This window comes from Notothenia coriiceps, unplaced genomic scaffold (assembly GCF_000735185.1).
Source record: "Notothenia coriiceps isolate Sejong01 unplaced genomic scaffold, NC01 NC01_scaffold00033174, whole genome shotgun sequence".
NCBI classification, from domain to species: Eukaryota; Metazoa; Chordata; class Actinopteri; order Perciformes; family Nototheniidae; genus Notothenia; species Notothenia coriiceps.
Window position 1 is genome coordinate 58,215 of NW_011365875.1, and position 24,852 is coordinate 83,066.

Sequence of the window (24,852 nt, forward strand, 5' to 3'; positions counted from 1 at the left end):
CCTAGAACCGCCCCTGGTTTCATTGTGTGCAAAAAGGTTCAAATCCACATCTGTTGTCTCCTGCTAAGCTGATGTTCAATATGGAGGAATCGTCCCCACCACTTGTTCTAACAAATGGTCATCACGCCCAACATGAGCCTCTTTATGAGGAAGCAGGAGGGCGCAGTAATGAGGCATCTATAAGCAGTAACACACACACACACACACACACACACACACACACACACACACACACACACACACACACACACACACACACACACACACACACACACACACACACACACACACACACACACACACACACACACACACACGCAACGATGCTCACAGCGGATAAGATTCATTGTCTTTCCCTCCCCAAAAACCTCTTCCATATATCCGAAGCCCAGATCAGATATAGTTTCCACCAAAAAGCACCAACGCCCAGCTGTGCCAACTGGCATTGTTTCTATGTAACCGTCCACCTTTAAATCACTTTGACTCTCAAACAAGGTCGAGGAATGTTCTTTCAATCGACCTGCAATGGCTTTAGTTGGGTGCATTACCATTTAAAATCAAAATTAGGATAATATACGAAGCAATAAGGGCCTTTAATATATTTTCACAGCAGAGAGACAGGAGAATAGTGCTGTATCAGATTGTGTAATCAATTTGGAGTCATTTGAGTGACAGAAACCATTATCTAGCAAGTATTAGCCAAGTGGACGGGGGAGCAGCCATTATCTCATGCCACAGAAAGACAGACCACTGATTAAAGTTTTACAGGCCTGTGTAACTCAGCAGCTCAACCTAAGGCCCTTTCTGGCAAACCAAAATAAAAGCAGAGTTTGTGGAGTAAGAGAAGAACAATCATGTGAAGGGGGTGGAGAAAGGACTACATTGAGGGTCATGGAGCACACCTACTCACACAATTACAAATGAGTCACCAAATGAAATCCCATGCCTCATTCATCAGGAAAAAGCACCTCATTATCCTCCATGGCTATCATCTATCTATGTCACGTTAGGAGCATATGAGTTTGGTACAGAATTGCTGTGTCATGTCAGCCTCTTGTCTGCACCAGTGAAATAAAGGCAGGGAAATGCGTGGTGATGAAGAACTCGGTCTGCATCTTAATAATGGTTTCTTTTGAGAAAGATTACATTGGGTTTTAGTGTTTGAACAGCAGGTTGGATATCATTCTGTATTTCCACATGGCCTACGTGATGTTGCCGTGTGTTCCGCCTGCTTCCATTGCAGGGAGTGGAAGCAGCAGAGTGGAAGGCATATTAGAAAGCAGGGGATATTGATTGTGGCTGGGGACGGTCTGCGCTTTGCATAGCAAATGGCCTCCATTACCATACCATCGCTGGATAATTAATGTGCAGTCAGTTGGGCTGCCATTCGTTATCGGTCATTTTGATACTGTTACATTTTCATCTCAGCCCGTGCTTCTCTTAGGAGCAGGGCTCTTCCTTTAACCCCCCCCCCCCTATTCTGATCCCCCCTATCTGATCCCCCCTCCCTCTCCATGTTCTGTTTTATGAATCACATAGGAACCTTGGTCAGCGAGTGTCTGCCACTATCTCCCCCGAAGAGAGATGTTATCGTGACGCAACTGTCTTTTGCGTCCTCTCATTGTTCCGACATTAGCCAGACACATAGGCCACGGAAAGCTTTGGAAATTAACATTTGTGTGGCATTTAAGTCGCATAATATACCTGCTGTGAGTCGTGTGGCATTAAAGGCGTAATATGACCCAGCTGTAAATAAGCATGCTTTAATTGGTTGGCCTAATCTGATATGTTCCTTGTGGGGGGAATTTATCTAACCTAACTTAATGTGAACATTGTTGCAGTCAGGGAAATGATGAGAGGAACAATCAAGAGTTGATGAAAGCATGAAATTAGACGCTGGAAATGCCACTGCAACTCTCTATGTTTAAGAGCATACATCGAGCACATCCAGTTAACTGTATGACAATTACTACTGATGCCATGCTGCAGTCTTGGCACTACGACGATTAGCCATATTAGTCTTTTAGTCTTTCTGTGGTTTTAGTAAACATCAATCCAAATGGTAGGTCATAAGTGTCACAAACAAGGGTACAATGTTTTTCGTGTTCCCTACAGAATGAATCCTCTCTAAAGGCAGAGGCCTCTGTTTTGTAGCTTCCTCTCCAGAGTGCTTGCGCAGGTTTAAAAATAGGCAGCTTTACCCCAAGCTGCATCGCAGGGATGAGATTTGCGGTCCTAACAGGCCGTGCAGATTGCCATTACTTATGCCTGACAAGCCTACCCTCTGATGTTTCCATGCTGGCCTATTTTAACAACATAAGCTGCTGCTGCCGCTCCCGCTGCTACCGAGATGCGAATTTCCAAATTGGCTGAAAAAAGCTTGTCCTGGGGTTATGGTGAGGTTCCCAGAATGCATGTGGGCTGTCTTCAGTACAGGATAGATGAGAATACAGAGCAAAACATTTTACCTGAGCTTGTTAAATGAGGTAAACATGTCTACAATTGTCTATTTTCCAATTGAGAAATAAGCACTCACCTTTATGGTAGAAAGGCTTCTTCATACCATCATGAAGCCGGGCTTTGCGCTCCACACCGTAGCCGTGCCGTGGCCCATGGTCGTCATGGCCGTACCTCGACCCGTCTCTCCTGGCAGCCTCGGCCGCCATTTTATCCCGCATTGCCTTGGCGCGTTCTGACTCTAGTGCAATGGCCTTCTCCAACAGAGACAGGTTACCCTTTGTCATGTCAAACACTTCTTCCGATCGGTCCGACGTCACAGAGGCCGTGTCCTCGTCAAAGTCCCGCAGGTTGGTGTGATATCGGTTCTCCTGCGCGCAACTGGCGAAGGCCTTGGAGCGTGGGCTCAGCTGCTCCTCCAGCTTCAACAGATTGTCCATGTCGGAATAGTTTCTTTCAAGCGACCGCCTGTCGTCTTGGTGGAAATTCCCGTAGTTGTGATGCTGGGCCGGTTGATTGGGATCTCCGCACGGAAAATGGTTTTGCCCGGGTGGTCCATTTCGGTCAGTGGACTTGGTTTCGCTAAGTTTCCGAGCCAAGTCAAAGCATTGGTTCCGTAGGCACTCCAGACTGCTTAAACAAACTTCCTCGTCGCTGTTTTCTATTTGTCCGTTACTGTTGATCTTAACTTGTCCGTTACCACCATTGTGCCCGTTGTGAGGATAAGCATTCTCCGTGCCGTCCTCAAACTCCTGACCCTCTAAATTGTCAGAAAGTACCGCGCCGTGACCTTGTGCTAGAAGTTTAAGCGAGTCCACCGTCTCCCGAACCACGTCACTGTCAACGTCCAAACTCAGATTCCCCCTCTGTGGTCCATCCCCTTCCTCTTCCTCCTCTTCCTCTTCTTCCTCCTCCTCTTCGTCCTCCTCCTCTTCCTCCTCTTCATCATCATCATCCTCTTCCTCAGCACTGTTCGAGGAGTTGCTGTTCAACTCAGATTCCGTCAAGGCTCGGTTGGCGGCGTCTTCTGCGATCTTGCCCAGGTTGAGGAGGGACTTGGCCACGAGTTCATCGTAGTTCTCGTACTCTTCGCCGTTGTCCTTCCCCCCTGGTGGGCCAGATCTGGCATCGCCGCCGCCACCTCGACGGACGCCCACCCCCTCGCCCCCCTCGCTGCTGCTCATCTGATCGTCCTCTGTTGGAAAGAAAGAACAAACCTCTTGTAATTTCATTTCCGTCATTGTATTTTACTGCTAAATCAGATTTCTGGGCTTGGTCCATCTAAATTGGATAAGGAACTCTTTGCTTCCCCTAATCATTTACTTTGAGCGTCTTAACAGCAGCTTGTGTTCTGAATTGTGAATCAGCACAGGAAGTTAAATATAGTGGCTGGGGAAAGTTCCAGAGAAAGATGCTCTGGTAAATGCTAATCTATGAAACCAGGGACTTTATCTACGGCCTGTCATATATTTGCCCTTATTTCCTGGAAGTCTTTGTGAAAATAAATCAAGTTTTTAGAGTAATAATATTAAAGAGGAATTCTGCAAATAGTTGCAAATGAGATAATATTGTATTCATTGTTCAGCTGTATCAAAACATTGTGAGAATATATTTGGATTACAGACAGCTTCTTTTTTTTTTTTTTTTTTACAGAAGATTTTAAAATATGTCGAAAATCTGATAGATAATATGATGTTCCATCTGCCACACGATGAACCCCAGTCAGTAGCTATTCATCGTTTGCGAGCAAAGTTCTTTTTTCATTCAATCATCGGTATCTTTAGAATTCCTTTCACTGCCTAATTGATTCTGACAGACTGCAAAAGGTTACTGAACCTCTTCTGTCAGTAATTTCAAGCACTCACTCCTGGAGCACTTCCAATCTCGCCTTTCACATTTCCGCCCTGAGCCACCAAGAGCACATCGCTCACGTCGGCGTCACATTTGCCACTTACACTCCTGAAGAGAGAATGAACCAAGACCCCCCGCCCCACCACAAACAGAAATAATAAACACAGCACAATATTAGCAACATTTACCAGCCAAACCAATGGTAGTGTATTGGCTGGCTGGAGAATTTTGAATTCTCACTAGACATTTGGCCAGTGGAATAAAAAGTAGGTTTATTTTCAACTGAGTTAGGTTAATGTATAAACAAACATATTTTAATTATATATGAATGGCCCATCTAAACAATGGGCTTTTTCTTTTTAAACGTAAACTTGATTTATTCAACAGAATGTTTAATGATGCATACAAATTAAGCCTGCATACTATGACAACATATACTGTACTGTACACACGGTGTACACACATACCAATCTAATGAGAGCAACACACTATCGGTGCTTGGGGGGTGAGGGCTTTGGAGCAAGAAGAGGAAGCAGTCACGAATGACCAGGCACACATTTTGACAGTGGAAGCTTCCTAACAGCAGCTTCCTGCACCAGGGGTTTAATTTGTGATGGTATGAAACATGGCACAGGAAAGCAATTTGAAGAGCAATCAAGGTACACAAAAGATATATGGAAGCGAAACAGATTAAGTAGAGAACAGAGGGACTGCCCTGCCCTGAATTGGCTCTGGATTGGCTACAGAGATGTGCACGCCACTGAGAAACACAGAAGCTCCAGAGTGTCACCTCTATTACATTTGGGAGATTGGAATCTGCCCATCGACGGTAATGAAGCTTACAGAAATATTTTTTGTGACTTTCTCAGGGAAAATACTGTTCATTAAAGATATTGTTAAAGCCTCTGATTCCAATAAAGAAAATACCATGATTACCAGAAGTGGAATCTAATGAAGTACATTTACTCAATTCTTAGGTACAATTCTCTGTAATTTTATTTTAAACTGCTTTATACTCCACTCTATTTCAAAACCTAACATTTTACTTTTTACTCCACTTCATCCAATTGACAGCTTAAGTTACTAGTTACTTTACAATTCAGATTATGAACTGATACAACATATAACTAAACAAATATAGAAATGTTGACAAAATTTAAAGTTAAGATTTAAAAAAGCACTACTTGTAGTAACAGTGATAAAACCATTGTTGCATCGATAATCACAATCCAGTAATCTAATATATAAGAATATGAATTTGGCCATACGCACAGCGAGTACTTTTGATCCTTTAAATACATTGTTATGCCAATTCTTACAGTAAAATACCTTTGTACTCTTAAGTGAAATTTAGAATGCGCAATTCTGTTTGTAAAAGAGTATTTTTAAATATTTGTATCGCTACTTTTACTTGAGTAAAATATGATGAGAGGATGTTCTGGAAGATAATGAGCTGATGCTCGTGGTCAGAAGCACTGCTGACAGTTCGGAGAGAGAGTGGCATCAGTCCACTGTCTCGGGGTTAGGCTGAGGCCTCGGCTGTGGGCTCTAATGAACACCAGTCTGTGGAGATTCACATTGTGCTGCTGAGATGCCACATCAACACTTTGGGTGGGTAGAGCTGCGCGCCAAGCAGGGTTAACACACTCCTCTGTCAGAGCTTCACTCTTAATTGGACTTGAAGGCACTGTCAGGTCTAATCGTGATGCGGGGGTGCAAGGCAGAGTCTGCTCCAGAGAAACCTGCCAGATCTGGTCTCAGGCACGTCGGGAGGCGCAGATAGTCCCAAAACTGCAGGGTGCTCTTGTATCATGTCTTCAGGGAAGGCATTATTAAAATCTTTGATTGTCAACATCTCTAAAATTCTTACGATTTGAATATGTATCAAGTGACAGACTACTGAAGGGTTCCTTGTTTATGAAAATGACTACTTTCTGGTTAGTCTTTCTGTTGATCATGTCCCAGTTTTAGCTCTCATGTCTCTATTGTTTCTGATAGAGGTCTTCAGGAGAAAGACTAAAGCACTTCACATAATTACAAAAGAGCATCCTGATTATTTTTGCCTCAGTTTAGATAATTTCTTTAATTAAAGTGCTAAACATTTTAAAGAGCTTCATAAAAACAAAATCAGGAAAGAAGACAATTGGGTGCTACTCCACATCTCCTGCATTGTTCTGGTGGGGGCAGACTGCAGCTGTACAGTGAAGGCTTTGAACAGTATGTGAGTAAAATGTGCAGATGAATGAATAATTAAAAAATAACCAACCACTGTGAGAATAATACATTGTATTGCTAAAGCCATGCTTTATTCACTGTATGTTGTTTCTGGTCTTTCATCTCTTTCCAGTAAAAAACACAATCAGAGTTTGAACATCATGTCCAACTGCCCCAAGTCAGCCTGACAAATATGGAAATATAAACCACTGATATGCAAATGCAGCACTTTAAATGGATAGAAAAAGATTGGGGGTTTGAGTCACGTTGTCCGCTAAAATTAAAAAGTTTGCAGTAAACTCTTCAGCGACATATTACATTTTTGTCCATATAATGTGAAAACCAGTTGTTGAAATGGGCAGGAGGAGAGCTAGCTAACGTTAGCTGTTGTTAGCACATTTTTAATGGGTTACATTATTATGAGTTAAAGCTGTATACATTAAAACTTATAGTTTTGAGCGGCCGTTTATTATCATCACATGTTCAAATGTAAGCTTCTCATTTGTTTTAGAAACTTTAAAAAATACAGTTGTTTAAATTGTTGGAATGTTTGCGCAGCAGTATAACATATTTATAGTAGGGATGGAATTATGATCTGTAGAGAATCGTATCATTTCGATAGTATTGGTACTATGTAGTACGACCTACATTTCTGGTATTGTGACATCCCTAATAAGACCTGTTTTCCTTTAAAGAAATACAACATGTTATAGTGCATTAGCTGCATTGCTAACACCTTTCCAAAGTGCTTTTGTTAATACGAAGAGATCTCACCTTGCCCTTGATTCTGCTCCCCTTCCTCCTCCTCCTCCTCCTCCTCCTCTCCATCGTCATAGTCCACCTCATCTACTGCATCCTCCTCTTCTTCCTCTTCCTCTGCCTCCTCCACCCTCTCTTCATCAGCCTCTTCCTCCTCTTCTTGCTCCACCTCTACTTCCTCCTCTTCCTCCTCCTCCTCCTCCTCCTCGTCCTCAGCCTCTCCATCTCCATCCCCTCTCTCCACCTCCCCTTCTTCGGGCTCCATTTGCTCCTCGTTGTAGTCCACGTAGCCTTCCACCTCTTCTTCTTCGTGCACTTCACCCTCTTCCTCCTCCTCCTCTACCGCTCCTTCCTCCTCCTCTTCCTCCCTGTCGTCCATCTCCTCGGTTCCGTCTGTCTCATAGCACTCCTCCATGGTGGAGTTGTCCATGTCATCTAGGTAGGTGCTCCTCTTGGGGGACGTTTCCAGGGTTTGTCTGTCTAGGCTCTTTCTCTTCTTGGCCTGGGGGCAGCCGTACACACTGCGGAGGGGAGATAAGAGTGCAGCTATTAGCGGTTAGCCTTACATGCTAATGCTCATGTGCATTAAGGCCTCTGTGTTAAGTTACTGTGGTTTACAATCCACAATCCAATACACCAATGGAACAATGGGCCTCTTACTGCAAGGAAAGCAGCCTGTTATTCTTCTTCTGGGGAAAATATGACACTTTGCTTAAGGAATCTTAATTAGACATGTACTCATTAACTACTGGGCAATTCTAATAAAACGCTCCATTTCTTCTAGAAAACAGTTTACAAAAGAGATAAAATCTTGATATTTAAAGCAAACAAGGCGGAAGATTCAGTTTATTTTCACATTAATTTGTATTCAGGTAACATCAATTTGTTCTTCAAGCAAAAGAAAACCACAGTGCATGCTCCGCAAACACTTTGTTCCAGAGCGATATGCAGCGCACCAAAACATGACTACATGTCTGGAAGTGAATGTAAGGGGGGGGGAGACAACCTGTAGCCTGATTAATTGAATCTTGCCAAGGCACCTTAGGTTTTAATGTATTCTCCGGCTCCCCTCGGCAGCAAGGGGACAGATCCTAATCTGATAATCTGATAATCTGTGTATTCGCTCAGGCTATTGATCAAAGGGGCTAAATCCATTTCACTCATCAAACCTCAGAGAGCCCCGAGCTGCTACCTGGCCCCCCATGTGAGTGACTTTAGAATGTGTGTTGCTGTGTGTACATTCATGTATGAGTGTGTGTGCGCACATTTGGCACATTCCAACAAAAGCACCCTCACAGTTAGAATGATGACGAGTTATGCGAAGTGTTTCGGCCATAAAGCCTGTGTCCGGGCTGGAGTGTCAGAGAGCTAAACACGCTTTGGGCATGTTCACTCGGCTGTGAAATATCCCTGGCTCCTATGTTTACAACCTCTGGATGTTTCCCCGGCTCTGCGCTGCTTAAGAGTGAGACCTGATGTGAGTGAATGGCACAAGGCTCCGGGTGAGACTGAAAAATGGTAGTTAGCCAATGTGTGCTGCTTTTGGCACGGACTCGCTACAGAAAAGGCTTATCGCACGGTGAGGTGGTATCGCGGTCTTAGAAACCCATTACTGTTCCCAGTTTTTAATGTCAGTGTGTCCAGCAGTCCAATATCCTATCCATCCTTCTCTGCCCGCCCCCGCTCCCTCTCTCCTCCGTCCCTGACGTCCATCAGTCAGTCAGGGTACAGTCAGCTGGCAGGCTCAATCTCGCCCGGGTCCCGGGATTCCTTAATGGTCTGACCCCCTGCACCCCCCGCAACCTGGGGCCTCATTTCATTAATCTAAGCCCACATGGAAACTCATTCCCTGCCTGACAGCCGGACCTCTCCCCCAAGGCAGCGTGAGGGTCTGCGGGATGGTGAGGGAGGGTGTGTGTGTGTGTGCTGCGGCACTGTGATCAATAGTGCTTGTGACCAAACATCTCAAAAGCACATTAAAATGCCACTCATCCTGGCCCCTGCGTTCCAGCGCCCTCTCCAAATAAATCAAGGGCCGGTCCCAGCAGGTTAGCGGCTGCCAAGGCAGGCGGGCTGGCAGGAGGATAGGTGAGTGGGGGGGAGGAGGAGGGGGAGCGTGGAGGGAAAGAGGGAGAAATGTGGGAATGGCACATAGACACTCTCCTTCTCAGTCTCCTGGTCCTGCCTCTCCATCTTTATCCTAGGATGCATGTGCTGTCAGTCGTTGCAGCAAAACTCAGAGGCTGACAGGGATTCATTCATGTGACTACACCTGAATCACTCTTTAAATATAGCTGGAGCTAATGGAAAGCTTATAATAAATATAGGGCTGTGTATTTGCTCACTGTATTTTTTAAAAGGCGTCAAGTGCACTTGAATATTTCGGGTCCAGATTGCACAAACAAAGAGGTCTTTTGAGAGCATGCATAATAACCTGACTCTGCTAAAAGTCCCACCTACAGGAACACACATTTGGCTCCGGTTTAAATGCGACTGCAGAGCCTCTTATATAAATGTTTTGTAATCACGCTCATGCTAAGAGGCGTTGTCAGGTTGTTGTGACACCGTGAGAGGTGTGTTTGCCCCGACGCTCCTCAGCCCCACGATGACTCAGCCACAGGAAGCCTCCACAGCTCCGCCATCCCACGTTCCCTGGCTGTGTCGCCGTGTGACCTTGGCTGTGTCGCCGTGTGACCTTGGCTGCAGCGTTTGTGATCACAGGCAATGCGTCCCACGCGCTGCACTTGGCAATTTAAATTCCAGAAATAATCAGGTGGCCTTAAAAAATTTAAAAGCAAATACCGGCATTCTGCTGGTATTGTGCAGGGAAAGACGAGAACACACACCCATCTAAGCTTCCCTTTGCTTTGTCCTCTGGCAGAATCACATAAAAGAGGAGGGTGCCCTACGAGAGGTAGCAATCAAAGAAGAAAGGAGCTTCAGATCACAAAGAGGAACACTTCAAATGTCATGTAGTAGGCATCCTCACTATTATGAGATGGAACAAATGATATGAGGGCGTGAACAAGTGGCCCTTGTATGCAGGAGAAAACCCTCTGTTAATGTTTCAGAGAGGGCCCTATTTTCTGGAGCATTAGTGTGAGGTGGGAGCGGCAGGAGAGGCAGAGCTCCCGTTTGGGCGACAGTTGAGCGACTGCTGGAATGCGACGGCGTTCCACGGCGCCTTTATTAGCAGTCACATTAGCGGCTGTTCTCAGCGGGGGCAAAAGCTTTAGCCGGTCATTAGCATCACACGCTATTTGTCTCCCTGACACAGGGAGGAGGCTGCCTCTCCCCCTGCCTCCTCTCACGGCTGCTTTTCTCTCCTCTCCCCCTCGTCATCTCTTCCTGTCACCCACACTCTCACCTCATATTTCTCTGTGTCTGTTCTCACCCATCATAACTTCGCCTGCTCTCTTTCCTTCCATACATCCACTTTCTACCACCTCCTCCACACACTGTATACCTCAGAGTATGTTTCTCTCCACCTGCACCCTGTTTCCCATTTCCTCCTATCTCTCCCCCCTGAACCCGAGCTCATTGTTGACGCTCCTTCACTCTCCACAGAGCACACTAGAGATGGAGGGAATGCACCACCTCTGGCTGTGCCCCCTATCCAGCGGGAGGATCTATAGACACGTGTGGCAGAGCCCCGTCTCCATGGTGATACCCTCCAGAAATCCATGAGGGATTCACCATCTTCACAGCAAGCCAGTGAGGAGAAATGAGAGAGAAAGACAGACAGGGAGAGAAGATGAGCAGAGGGGAGGATACATAGAGGCTATAGGAGCGAGACAGACAGAGGAATGTATGTTTTTATGTGCATGTGCGTGTAGCTCTTATGTGTGCACGCAATATGTGGGGGATATACGGTGGAGCAGTTGAAAAGAAAGAAGAGGGATGTGTGAAAGGGGAGAGGATCATTTCAGAGCTGTCAGGCTTCTCCCGCTAGCTAGGGGAGAACAAAAGAGCCAGTCTTGGTGCAGGAGGCTCAGCGCATGGCAGACGCTGCAATTTGGGCGTTTTCTGTCGTCTCTCGCTCACATATCAGATGCTTTGGCTCACGCACACACACAGCAGCTCGTCCTTAAACTCATAAAATATTACTTCATAGCTGCGGTGTCACTGAAACATGTATGATGTTTTTGTGAATGTGCTGAATTTACATGTCCACTTGGATTTACACCAAAGTCTTATTAATACGAGATGTTGGCGTATTATCTTTTCTCGTGTGGATGCATATTTCAACAAAGCAGTAACATCCTACTTTTCTTGGTACCACGACGGTTTATATGTTTTTAAGACGGCTAGGCATCTGTCCCCGACAGCCCTGCTGTTCGGCTCACTGGTTTCGATAAGCCTGTTGTTGCCCATTCACTGCTCCGGCTTTAGAATTTTTAGCCTGCAGCTAACAAAACCCAGTCTCAACTTTAGTCAAATACTCCCACTAAGCCCCTCTGCCCGGACAGGACTGAGATACAGCACAGACTCTAGTGGACATCTCAAATGCAGCTAACAAACATCTCGCTACATTTGATCCTGCAGAGTCCATCCAAGGCGTGAGCGGCTCCTCTTCAGCTGCTTTTATTCATATCTGCCAACTACTATTCACAGGTGGTGTGTGCGCCTCACTGACACTGTCCCATCGAGGAGTGGTGGAGTACTTGGTGGAGGATGTGGGAATGAAGCTGAGACCATTAAAGATGGGATAAGACAAATCAGGGCAGTTCAGATAGAGGGCTGGGCACATGATAGTCAAAGATTTGGAAATGTGGGTTGGAGCTTAAAGGATAAGTTGATCAGACGTTTAAAAGAACACTAATCGGGAACTGATTTAATGAGTGATTTAATGTTTGAGGGATTTTAAGCAAAATGTCAACCATTTGCTTCTAAGTATTGAATCTGAAGATGACTCGATAATAAAACAGATGGTCAGAATACCTATCAGTTGTCGTGTTATCTGAACTCATTTGTACAAATTGGGTGAACGCAGGTGTAAACAGTACTTTAGGTAACCATTAAGTCATGGTAACGGCTAATTACGTGAATTGATCTATTTTGATTTAATATGCCAAATAATTAAGCAGACTCCTAGAATTGTTCCGACTCCTAGAACTGAACACTTTTTTGTGATGGATCATGCAGAATATTGAGATGTGTATCATACAAGCCATCTTACATCATTTGGTGGTGGAGGTCCTGAGCAGGAGAGCTCACTCGGCGGCAGGGATGTAATGTGGCTATCTGTCATGCTGCAGCTAAATTCACTCCTGGATTAGCCAGGTAAGGAGTCTCTCCACCAGCGTAATGACTTCAATCAATCACCCCGACCCAGAGACTTAGAGAGAGATGCCAGCTAGTTAGCTGCTAGCCCAGCAGCCATTTTGGAGAAGAAATGCTTTCCTCCAGCGTGTCCATTTGTCTATGTAAGCCACAGCGTTGGCTGTCATGATAATCGTTTGTTTAGATGAACTGACAAGAACGAGTTAGTGTGAGTGAATAGAATAACAGGGGAAAATTATATCGTGAGCCAAATGCACATTATTCTTTTACCCTTCATTTAGTATGTGCTTCTTACAGGAATAATAAACAGTGTATGAGTCCCTAATTATTTAATCTATAACTAGATTTATTGTCATTATCGATTGTTATATTTTCCCAATAAAGTTATTAATCCAATAAATGTAACAAAATGGGAAAATTCCCACCAGGATCAAATCTGTTCAAATAATTAAAAAAAATTAATGTTTTTGTTTATCTACAGAGCGACTTGCTTTATGACTTTTGTTTTTGTTGTCAAATCCCATGAGAAAAACCCAAGCTACAGTATATCATCCATATTCAGCTTTATCTGATTCCTCCTTCATTGTTGTCCAAAAACTACTAAAAGCAGATAAATGAGCCACACTAATGCGCAAAGTGACTTCATCATCATCATCATCATCATCATCATCATCATCATCATCATCATAAACATGGGAACAGCCGTTATTTGAGTCAATCCGTTATAAACTATCCTTCATTTCTTTTTAATGATGTGATTCTAAAAGTACAGCACAATCCTGTTTAAGGTGTATTTTGCAATTTTCAAAAGCTGTACATCTTCAGTAAGAACCTGGCAGGAACCAATGGGCTTGCGGTTTTGAGCCACAGACCTGCGGTGTAAGAAGCATGTACTGAGAGATAATAACACGTTGTTGGTTTCACTCTTATAGGATTTGTAGACAATAACTACAATAGAGTATATCTCCAACATTATCCGTTACTGTAACTCTGTCGGACTGATGTGCCCTTCCCGTGTTACATTCTGATCCCAACTCTGCGTCATGTTACGAGGCTTCATCTCCCCAGCAGAGGAGGAGGGCTTTTTGACATTGATGTAATTTAGTTGGCAGCTGCTCTGAGGGGAAGGCTGGCCGCGGGTGGGAGGGGGAGTCTGAGATCCACGAGGGCTTGTGGGGGTTCAGGGGTTAGAGGTCAGGATGTGCCCGGCCTGGAGCTGGCCCTAAGCATCTGGCCACCCCCTCGCCCAACCCCCCCTCCCCCCTTCATGCCCACGTCCCCCTGGCACACTCTGCACTCACCAAACATGATCTGCTATTCCCTTTGATGCCTTTCCTCTGGGAGGCAGTTATAAAAGAGAAAAGAGGAGGATGAAAAAAAGCATAAACACCACCTGTTTATCTGACGCCGGGTAATGTCAGACGGGTATTCTGCAGGCTTGTCATAATATGCTAAGGAGGCAAATAAGGGGGAAAACTACAAAAGTGTGTTTTAAATTGCATTAGAGGTTTATATAAGGACAGCATATGCTATGAAGAAAGAGACTCTGGTGACAATATAGCATTGGTACAAGACAAATACCAATCAGAGTCCAGCTTCATCACACTTTTGAAATGATAACAATGGTGTCGGAGGCAAACTGAAATGAACCCCGAGGCTCCGCGCGCAGTCTAAAGTGCATGAGCTAATGACGGAGCTGACGATCCAACCAACTCTCTGCTTTTCACCCTCAGCCCACACTGGCTTTTTGGTGATATAAAGCTTTCCCATTAAATATGGAAATTTCCGTTTCGGTGACAGATACTTCACAGAGGGGGGTTGATGGCATAGACGGTGTTTTTTTGGAAGGGGGAAGTGGCAGATTTTGATTAATGCGACCTTATCTGGTTCTGCACATGGAAGCAGAGGGGTTGCTGAGCTTGGCGGGGGTGGATGGCATGCCTGTTCTCTTTTTCTTTTTCCAGGCCTCTTTCTCTCCTCTATTTGAAATGGTTTCACTCACACGCTCTTTCTTTTTCCGTTTCTGCCTTCTATCCATTTTCATCCTATTGTGGTTGGTGCACTCATCTTCTATCTCTGTTATAATGTAAGCTGTGCTCTAACGTCTTTTGTCTGATATCCTTCTTCACCCTCTGTCCCCTCTTCACCTCCTCCGTCGCTTCATCTCTGAATCCCTATTTCTTTTTTTCCTTTTTCCTTTGCTCAGTTAAAAATGCTGCTCCGTTCTATCTTCAATTTGGTATCCTTTGCTCCTGTCCTGTATCCTCTTCCTGCCAGAGTGTGTGCTGCAGTGGGGCCGCTTCCCCCTGTCGCTCCATCACCACCTGGCCCAATTCCAATGCTTTTAGTGAGAGCTATCTGTCAAGCTATGAATAATACAGGCCCAAGGCTGGCGTTAGCTTGCTAGCTAGCAATGTGGAATCCAAATGAGGTCTACAGCAGGAAGAGAGTACTTGACTTTTAGCTCGCTACCACGCTCTCCCTACCAAGCTCTCCCTACCAAGACAGGCAATTACTCAGCCCACAGCCCCAGCTGCAGCCGCGGCAATCATCAACGCAACGCCTCACATCCCTGTCTGCACGCACACACATCTCACAGGCACACACACACACATTGCATGCATGTATAAGCAGACAAGCACACCCCACCTCCTGATCCAAATAACACCAAGATGTGTCTATACAGGGGATGTATCAAAAACGTTGTTGCCTTACATGATCGAAAATCCATAGTATCATCTTTCCTGGCTGTGAAAAGTAAAAAAAACGATATAACGGGCCATTTCCAAAAATAGCAATAAACAAAAAGTTCAAATGATTTCAACTGTGATTTCATGGAGGGTGATGACGAAATCAGGGCATTGATTGTGGGCGGAACACTATAGATATAAAGCCTTGCTAAGCAAACAAAATAAAAGTTTCTGTTTGTTTTATTGTTGAGATATTCAAGTGAAATGTTTGGCGGGGCAAACTGAAAAGCAAAATGCCTCTCAAGTAACTCTTCATGTCATTCTGGAAGGCCGTAGTCGAGACACCACCGAGCCATGGAGATCTATTAATCGACAGTGGAGTAACTTCATCATCTCTTATCTGTTGATTAGCGGGAGACACGTCCTGCACTTTTATCGCACTTGTTCCACAGTTATGGCAGCAGGCTGAGAGGGTCTATCGCATGTATCAGCTGTATGACACATGTATGGCCACCTCATTAGTTTTGCACCGAGGCATCCTTAGGTGACAGTGTTAACCCATCCATCATTGCTTCTAATCATCCGTCGGAGGAGTGTGGGATGTAATTACAGAGTGCTAGGCAACGACAGGCTTCACAGGTAAAAATAGTCATGTAGGAAGAGAGACGTCTGCATGTGTTTGGCATGTGGGTTGTGTGCACAAGGTGTGTGTGTGTGCACGTGGGCGGTTGGAGGTGTGTGTTTGTGGCCGTGGGTGTGTATGTGCGTATGCATGCCTGCGCGTACTGTGGTAATGAGAACTAGTTAGTGATGCTCCAGAGTGTCTTATTAACAAATAATAACAGCTCTCCTTTGTTTTTTACCTCTCTTCCCATCTATTATTCACACCTCACAGATTTACTCATGATTCATTTATACGAGCATCTTGTGCAACCTAGAAACTAAATGTCACCCAAAACATCACTGTCGATTGGCGCTCTGCGTATACTACATTATGTTTCTGTGTATGAATTGTATTTGTGGATGCGAGGAAGTAAGTATAGAGACGTGTTTACCCCTAAATATGTGCGGCACTAGATAAACAGTATTTACAGAAACAATCCAACACTGCTGCAAAAAGATTAAAAAAAACAAAAATGGGACTTCTGCAATCTAATTCCATCTATCCACACAAGTGTGAATGATAGAGTGCTATTGAAACAGATGAGTTGGATCTTGCCGGATCAGTAACGAGGGCTACAGTGAGGCCATTCTGCCATTCAAACCCCCTGTTGTGAAATCTGCTTGACGCCCTGTGTACTTTAGCTGGATTCTCTTTCCGCTGAAATTGCCAGGTTGGAGAGAGGCACTCAGCTGGGAACGCTGCTCTACATGTGAAGTAGGTTGTGCGTGTGTGAGGGCTTAGGAGGTGTGCGCCAGCGTGTGTGTGGCTCGTATGTCTACATGTGTGTCAGTTCGCTTTCAGAGAGAGTATGTGTGAAGTTACTTGTGAATGTGTGTGTCAGTGTGCTGCCCTTTGCCTCTCTACCCCTCTCTCTCCAGGTGAAGAGCCTGTTCTGGAGGCCCTGCTCCAGTCGAGGCCCCTTGAAGCCAGGCTGGCAGCACTTTACCCGGATAGAGGTAAACCTACAGTACGCCGTCGGTCTTAGCAGCAAACACTTAGTGGACCATCAGACTGCAGTCACAAGTGGTCCGGCACCAGTACTAGCTGTAAGGCAGTACGCTGCAAGGAACATCTGTTTTAACAAGTCATTTACAGTATTCTTCAATTGACTCCTACAATATGGCTTTAAATAAATAAGTCTGCCAAGGATGTCAATGCTGCTTATAAGCTGGACTCAAGAAAAACACTGGTTTTAGTCAAGTTTACTTCAGATATACACTGTTCCTGATTACCAACAGTACCATTCCGAAACACATAAACCTCAATCAATGCAGATTATTTTACTTTTCTGGAAGTTTAAGCTACGCAAAAAAAAATCCAACGTGTTGGTACGTCTCTTAATATTTTACAACTTCCCCATCCTATCTGTTGCACTCAGCCCCAAGCCCATTGGCTACTGCTGAACTCACTCGAACCAGAGTAAAAGGGTGCATGTGTCTGGAACCATTTTCAGATATGGATTAATCCACATTTGATGCTCCAGTTTACTGAGTATTCCCTCCAGCGGGGGGTGTATGTAGGATTGACTGAAAATAAAACCCATTGTGTGTATTTAAAGAAGAAGCCTATCACCCAGTGCAACAGTGCGGCTCACTGATTGGTTTTTAATATTTCTTTGGATTCTATACCACTGAAGCATGAGACGTGTCTGGGTTTGGATACACATACAGTAATTGATAAGTAGTAATAATCAGGACACTGTTGTGTTTGGCCTATTAAAATGATAACATTAACAGTAACACAAATAAAGTATATAACTAATAATTTAAAGGGGCCATTTTATGTTTTTTAAGGTTGTCCCTTTCCTGTAGTGTCTTATACGTAGGTTTGTGTGCATGAGAATTGTCTGCAAAGGCTAACATCCCAAAGTTCCCTCAAGAAGGAGCCTCTCCCACAAACTTGCCCTCCTGCCTGAAACGCCTCCATTGGACTCCTTTGTTTACTTGTGCTTCTATTGGTTATTGCTCCAACACATTGTACGTGATAGGCTAAGGGGCGGGACATCTCCAAGCGGTTGACCAATCACAACAGAGCCGGCCAGCTAACCAATCAGAGCAGACTGGGCTTTGGTTTCAGACAGAGGGTGAAAAGAGGTGCTGCAGCACAGGCAGTATGAGAAAAATAAAGACCTTTATGAACATTAAAGCATGATAAAATGTCAGAGTAGAGGCAAGAAATACAAATAAGAACCTGAAATGTAGCAAAATAGGGCCCCTTTAAGACCTGACTTGCATAGAGGGACCACAGTAGATCTGTTATTCTCTGCCTTACTATATGGACACGCCAATGGGCTCTTCCATTGTAGATACCCTGAGACTCATTGTGCCACACTGCTGGTTTCTTGCTGCTCTCATATCAGTCTGAGTGCTTTGAGAGCATGACATAGTAGAGGAAGATGAGATGAATGTGTGTGTGCATGTGTGTTGTGTGTGTGTGAGAGAGGGAGAGATGACATGTAAGTGTCTCTCTCTTTGCACTCCTATAGTACTGCAGACCCATTACCTTGGTGCATTTGTTTGTGTGTCTACCAGCATCTGAGTGTGTGTGTGTGTGTGTGTGTGTGTGTGTGTGTGTGTGTGTGTGTGTGTGTGTGCGCGCTGCTGTGTAACTACAAATGTATTTCCTCCAATCATCTCCATGCTCCCACGCGACTCACCCTCTACCTTTCTGTTCTGATCCTTTTCTCATTCATCATGCTTTCCTCGCTGTCCTGTTACCAGAGGTCTTGCTAAGGTGTAATTTAGCTCCTACTGTTCTCTAATTTCTGCCTTAGTCAGGAGGGGTGTGGCTGCCCTCCTGACACCATGGATACGATCTGTCAATCATTCCCCACGGCCAGGAAATTGCATTTAAAGTGAGAGTAATTGTTAAGTCTGCCCTGCGTGGGTTGAATTGAACACCCTTTCGGTTTGGCACAGAGAAAAATATGTATTCAGAGGCAAGGCCAGATGGATTTGTGAGGCTTTTATTGTTGTTAAGAACAAGGTGATGGTTCTCCTCATCTCACCTTTTGTCTGCTCTAATCTCCTTGCCTTTACTTTACTTCTGTCCTCATTTACTAGTTTCCAATGCTGTATTGTTGTTTTCATTCAATTGTACACACACTCCTCTATCTTCCTTTCTCCATGATTCTCTTCCCTGTTTCACTCCATAACCTTCCCTGACTTTGTTCTGTCCTATTTTACCCATTGAGAAGGAGAGAACATTAAATGGCGGTGGGTACAATACAAGCATTGGTAGCCTGTGTTGCCTCTTGTAAAAATCACACTGTTTATCTGCAATTTACTGTAGATGGCCCTGTGATAATATACTGTCGTCCCTTCTATATTCATTCTATCCACCACACATAATACTAACCTAGAAAGCCTCCACATGGCGCTCTGACAGAGGCACAGCGGCATACGAAAACAAGAGGACAGTAGAGGGGAAAGCAAGACTCTGAAAGAAACTCTACTTAACATAAACATGTTCAGTGGGCTAGCAGTTACCATTGCTATTTGTCCTTGAAAAGTTCAGATCTAAACTGGTGAGCAGGGAACAGTGTCTCTGCCTTCACTCTCCTGGTTAAATTATTGAACCCTACTTTAGAAAACACTTGAGTCTCTATTACTTCACTGTTCCACAGAAGAAATGTTGCTTTATGTTCATGTTTCCCTTTCATTCCAGGAACCACTTACTTCTGTTTGCTGACATATTACTGAATACATTTGCTAATTCTGTGGATTTTGGCATTCCCGTGCAGCAAAGCACAGCATTTAAATAAAAAAACACACAAAACAAACTAGATCAAGGACAACAATTCCCAAGATACCTTGCGCCAACATTTGCTTACAACTTCCCATGTCTTTTTGAATGAATGTCAGCCATTGTTGCTTGTTGTAGGCACCTCAGTCAATCACCTGTGTCAACTTTGAGTAATCTGCAACGCTCTGCCAGCCAAGCCATGCTACAACAGCCAACATATAAATGACCCATTAACCTTTGCCCATAAGCAGATACGTCAGAATTAACGGCACGTCCCACTCCTTCAGCTGAGTGACTTAACTACTGACCCTGCAACCTCTCCATAGGACAATTATGGTAATCATGTTACTTAAACTGACATGGAACAGCATCCTTTACAGTATGCAGATTCAGTCTATGGAGATTCTTCATTAACTGTCCTTTGTTGAACGCCAGGATTAGCCTTGATCTATAGTGCAGTATGTAAATGTCTCTCATGGAAATGTGCCTTTAGATATGGTTCAAACTCAGACGTGCATTAGAGTTAGTAATGGGTAGTGTGCCAAGCCCCGCCCTCCTTGGTTACTGTTGCTATGCCTGTCAAGCTTTTTTTTTCTTGCATTTGACTTACAGTGACAATGGTGGTAGATTTGATCGGCTAGCTACCATGAGATCCATGATTTAGTTTAAAACACTCAATTTCTTTAATTAAAATGCACAACAATATCTCAAGTAACGTTGCTGGAATGTGAACTGTTCTTCACAAAATAAAGGCCACAACATAGTTGCTAATGATAGTCTAAATGTTGTTAGCAACCAGGACCAGTGCACACTCACAAGACAATACACATAAACTATAGGTGGTTAACTATCTACCCTAACCCCCGTGTGTAGTGTCTACAGTCTCATGGCATTTGCAGAGCCTCTGAGGATATTCAAACATTCAAAGACTGCGTGCAAAGCGGAGGTGGAGGATATGGATGATTCGCTGCCGTCTAAAGGAGAGTGGGGATGATAAAAAGGGGGGTTGGTAATTAACATATTAATGACCCCACCTTCCTACAGCTTCTGTCGGATAGTCCAAACACTTTGATAAGTATGCAAATGAGAGCTGCACCATCTGAAGAGGGAATTAGCTCTGCCAGAGACAGCCGAGAGAGATGGGAGGGGTAGAGGGAAAGAGGAAGGAAGGAAAGGGTGTTGTGGGGAGAGAGGGGAACTAAAAAGGGGCAGGAAGGAGAGGAGAAGAGGAATGTCAAGATGAGGAAACAGGAGAAAGGAAGAAAGGAGCGACCAAAGACAGAGGGGGAGATAGGAAGCAGTCTCAGGCGTGCTGATGAACTGATATCCTCATGTTTGTTTTAGTTCTCTTTAATTATCCGCCATGCACTGATGGTAAGTGTGTGTGTGTGTGTGTGTGTGTGTGTGTGTGTGTGTGTGTGTGTGTGTGTGCGTGCGTGCGTGCGTGCGTGTGGTATAAGACAGACAGTGATAGAAAATGAGGGAAAAGTCTTTCATTCTTGTGCTCTCCAGCTCTCAGATCAATATGCCAGTTCCCGCCGCCCTGCAGAATGGCTGCGGGGGCTCAGGCCAGTGGGCATACTGGCTCAGCGGGGGGATGGAGGTGGGCGGCTCGGAGGTACGACCCCGAGCAAACAAGGGCAAGTAATTATAACAAGGACTGATCTCACTCATCCTATCATGGAAGAGAATGGCCAGTAATAAGCATGAGTTAGAGCACCATGGGAAAGCAAGTGTTCAGTATGTGTGAGACAAAGGGAATGAGGGAGTCAGTGCAGGAATGTGTGTGTGCTGAAGAGACACCTTGTGAGAACAGCCAGGCCGGGGATTCACCGACACGCTCGTCACGTTCCACAATTATGTTGAATAATTAAAACGTTTCATTAACTTGCTCATTTCCTGTTCGGCCATGTTTCAGCTCTGACACCGGCAATTAAAGGCAGAGCCGGACTGTACGCCCCTCTCATTCGGCCCGTCGCCACAGAGGACCACCTCATGTCTTCTGTGTGAGAGCAGGGCATCTGACAGGGGGAAAATGAGGAGCTTTAGCAGTTATCCACCTTACTTAACTGTGCTCAACACTTCAGTGCAAAAGCACACGCGGGGCTGACAATGAAATCTACGTGCTCAAGGTGAAATCGTGCAAATCTGGATTTGGACTTTTTTGTTAGTATTAATACAAATCAGGGAATGAATAGTTTACCTTTGAGAGCCAGCCTTAGGCACTGAGACATCCACCTTGAACACCTTTACATATTGATAGCTTTTTCAAGCGGTGTAATTTGTTCTATAATATTTTCTGATACATGCAGTCAAGTGAACAAATACCTTATTCCTGTAAGCTAGACATCCATCACATAGTATGGATTCAGCTCTCTTTCATGATGTGATTTTGAAGAACACATTTTGCACCTGCTCAACCACACAACACCGAAAACACAAATATATCTTCACAAATTCTTGGCTTTGTAAAAAATCTGGGGAATTATTTACTGAACATTAAAACCATAATTAGCAAAATCCTGAGCTGTCCTAGTTACGTAAGACAGCTGTTTTTGTCTTTTGAAATTGGTTTACTGGAAGAGGAGCCGTTTATCTGGCGAAATGGGGGGAAGGGGGCCATGTTTATCCAAGAGCCTCCCAATGCAGTCTCTGGCACAAAGCTGTCCTCCCCTATTGAGCTCATGCGCAGTACTTATACACCCCAATAAACACGATTAGCATGGCAGACTGTAAATATGCAAATGACAAAAGAGACTTGGAGGGGAATGTTTATGCTGTGAGCTCCATCTAGCGCAGCTCCTCCCCCAACCCACCTTGCTTGTGAAAACCATGATGAGGTTTATTGAGATGGGGTCTCTGTTAAAGCTTTCTTTGTTTCTTTTCTTTCATAAAAGAAATTCAACCATGTAATTAGAGCTTTGAATAGAAAGGCATGCCTTTACCGTCCAATTTTTATAGTAGCTGCTATTTATAGCCGCAGACGGAGGGCAGCTGCAACAACACACAGACGCCCTGAACCCGTATTGTGCACAATACTACTACCAGTCCAGTAAAGCAAGCTTGTTGCTTCTCCTACACTTTCGTCATATAGAATACAGACTTCAGTTTGCTGTCCTGAGGGTCTCTGATTACTATGACTGTTCCATATCTGAAGTGCTGAGGAAGACGTCTGAAGCCATCAGAGTCAGGAACCTCAAAGCCATATCTGTGATGCAACCTGGAATCTGGGCGACTTCAATGACTTACATATCATTTATAAAAAAGGCTTAAAGAGGCCCTATTAGGCTTTTTGGGGCTTTCCCTTTCCTGTAGTATGTCAAACAGGTGTTAGTGTATGTAAACGGTCTGCAAAGGCTAAAATGCCAAAGTTCCCTCCAGAGGGAGTTTCTCTCCCACACACTCCTCCCCTGCCTGAAACGCCTCCATTGGAATTTGTTTACTTCCATAACATAGTGACGTCACTATGTAACACTTGCGCTTCTATCGGGCGAGCACTCAAACACATTGTACTTGATAGGCTAAGGGGCGGGACATCTCTAAGGGGTTGACCAATGATAACAGAGCCGGTCAGCAAACCAATCAGAAAAAGGGGGAAAGAGGGGCTGCAGCACAGGTAGTATGAGAAGAATAAAGAGCTTTCTGAACATTAAATCATGGAAACATGTCACAGTAGAGGCGCAAAATACAAATATGAACCTGGAAATTAGCAGAATATGTTATTTTCAAATGAAACCAAATAACACAAAGCTCTCCCAACAGCTTAAGATACATTTTTATCAAGACTGCATAACTGTGAAATCCAGACTCATGTTTTATATTCTAATATTCCACCAAAAATAATCCAGTTATGAAAAATAGAGCCCTGTTCAATGTCAATGAGGAACACTGACAGTTTTATAAAAGCATTTACTATCCAGTATTTAGTTTAACCCTAAAATAGTCAACCTTTCTATATTTTGAGATTCTCTCAGTCTAGTAATACGCTATCATTCACCTGACCCTTGTCAATGTGCAAACCTGTGTGGGCGTTTGTAAATAAGAAACCCACACGCACACAAGCGTAACGGCAGCGGTCCATCTGGCGCAGTCCAGGCTGCTTCATGCAAAGTCAAGCGTGTTCGTCCTGAAGACTATCAGCTCTCCGGGGAGAGAGGCCATCGAGCAACATTATCGACATTATAGACGCCTCAGCCTGGAGATAGGCTTCACATCGATCCCCTGATTAATTACTATCTGCAGGCAGCAGCAGAGTAAGGGGAGGGAGGGAGAGGGAACTAAGTGAGAGAGGGAGGTGATGGAAAATGGGGAGAGGGATGCGGGATTGAGGAGAGAGAGGAGGGAGAGTACACCTTGTACAATCTGAATATCAGCTAAAGGCTACACAGTAATCTTCCAGGTGGAATAATATTGTATTGATATATAGGTAGCAAACCCTTATCTGAGCTGCAAACACCCCCTACCACACAGCCAAGGACAAAATGAAATTCACACATTATTAGTGTGGAAACAACTCGCAAAGACAAGTAGAGGACGCTGGAATAGCCACTACTGAATTCCCAAGCATGTTATACTTTACACAACGCAAATGAAGACAAAAGTATATGTCAAATCTATTCTGGAGTCTGTGTGCATGGCTAACGGTCACAAGTGGACGTGGTGTGGACAGAGTGGCTAACATTAATGAACTCCGGTTAGATCCTTTGGGCTACACTCCTCTTCCTCCCCAGAGACTGTGTTGCGCTGTGTGGAACATACGCCAATAAGCTGTTACAATGCCAGGGTAAGGGCTCCATTAGGGCCAATTCTCACGAGAGCCTCGTACATTGTAATGGCAACAAAAAACCATTTTTGTTTAGTTTGTTTTGTGTATCATTTAAGTCCTCAGAATGAGGGCTGCCACTCAAGGGATTTGACTCATCCCATAGAGGCTCTTCAGTCAAGTCAATACATGTATTAATGAAAAGGTTTGGTTTTGTGCTCAGAGTGATACATAATAATATTCATCTTCAGCTGAACTCCTTGGTGAGTACTGTAGTTCGTCCGGCAGTGGCTCAGTCAGTAGGGGCTTGGACTGTGAGCCGTAGGGTTGCTAGTTCAAGTCCCGAACAGTTTAAAAATATGGAGTGTGGACTGCTACTTGGAGATTTCCCAGTTCACCTCCAAGGCACCGGACACCCCCCCCCCCCC

The 24,852-nt window shown here is 44.5% G+C and overlaps 1 protein-coding gene across 1 annotated transcript in view; it reads right to left on the reverse strand.

Annotated features, from left to right (window-relative positions):
- Window positions 1-24,852, reverse strand: part of LOC104961365 (myelin transcription factor 1-like protein) — a 54,354-nt gene that overhangs the window by 27,687 nt on the left and 1,815 nt on the right. The window contains exons 3-5 of the mRNA XM_010789651.1: window positions 7,526-7,802; window positions 7,297-7,477; window positions 2,537-3,652 (exon numbers count right to left, since the gene is read on the reverse strand). Coding sequence (XP_010787953.1) covers window positions 2,537-3,652; window positions 7,297-7,477; window positions 7,526-7,802 — 1,574 coding nt within the window. The remainder of the gene's footprint in view (window positions 1-2,536; window positions 3,653-7,296; window positions 7,478-7,525; window positions 7,803-24,852) is intronic.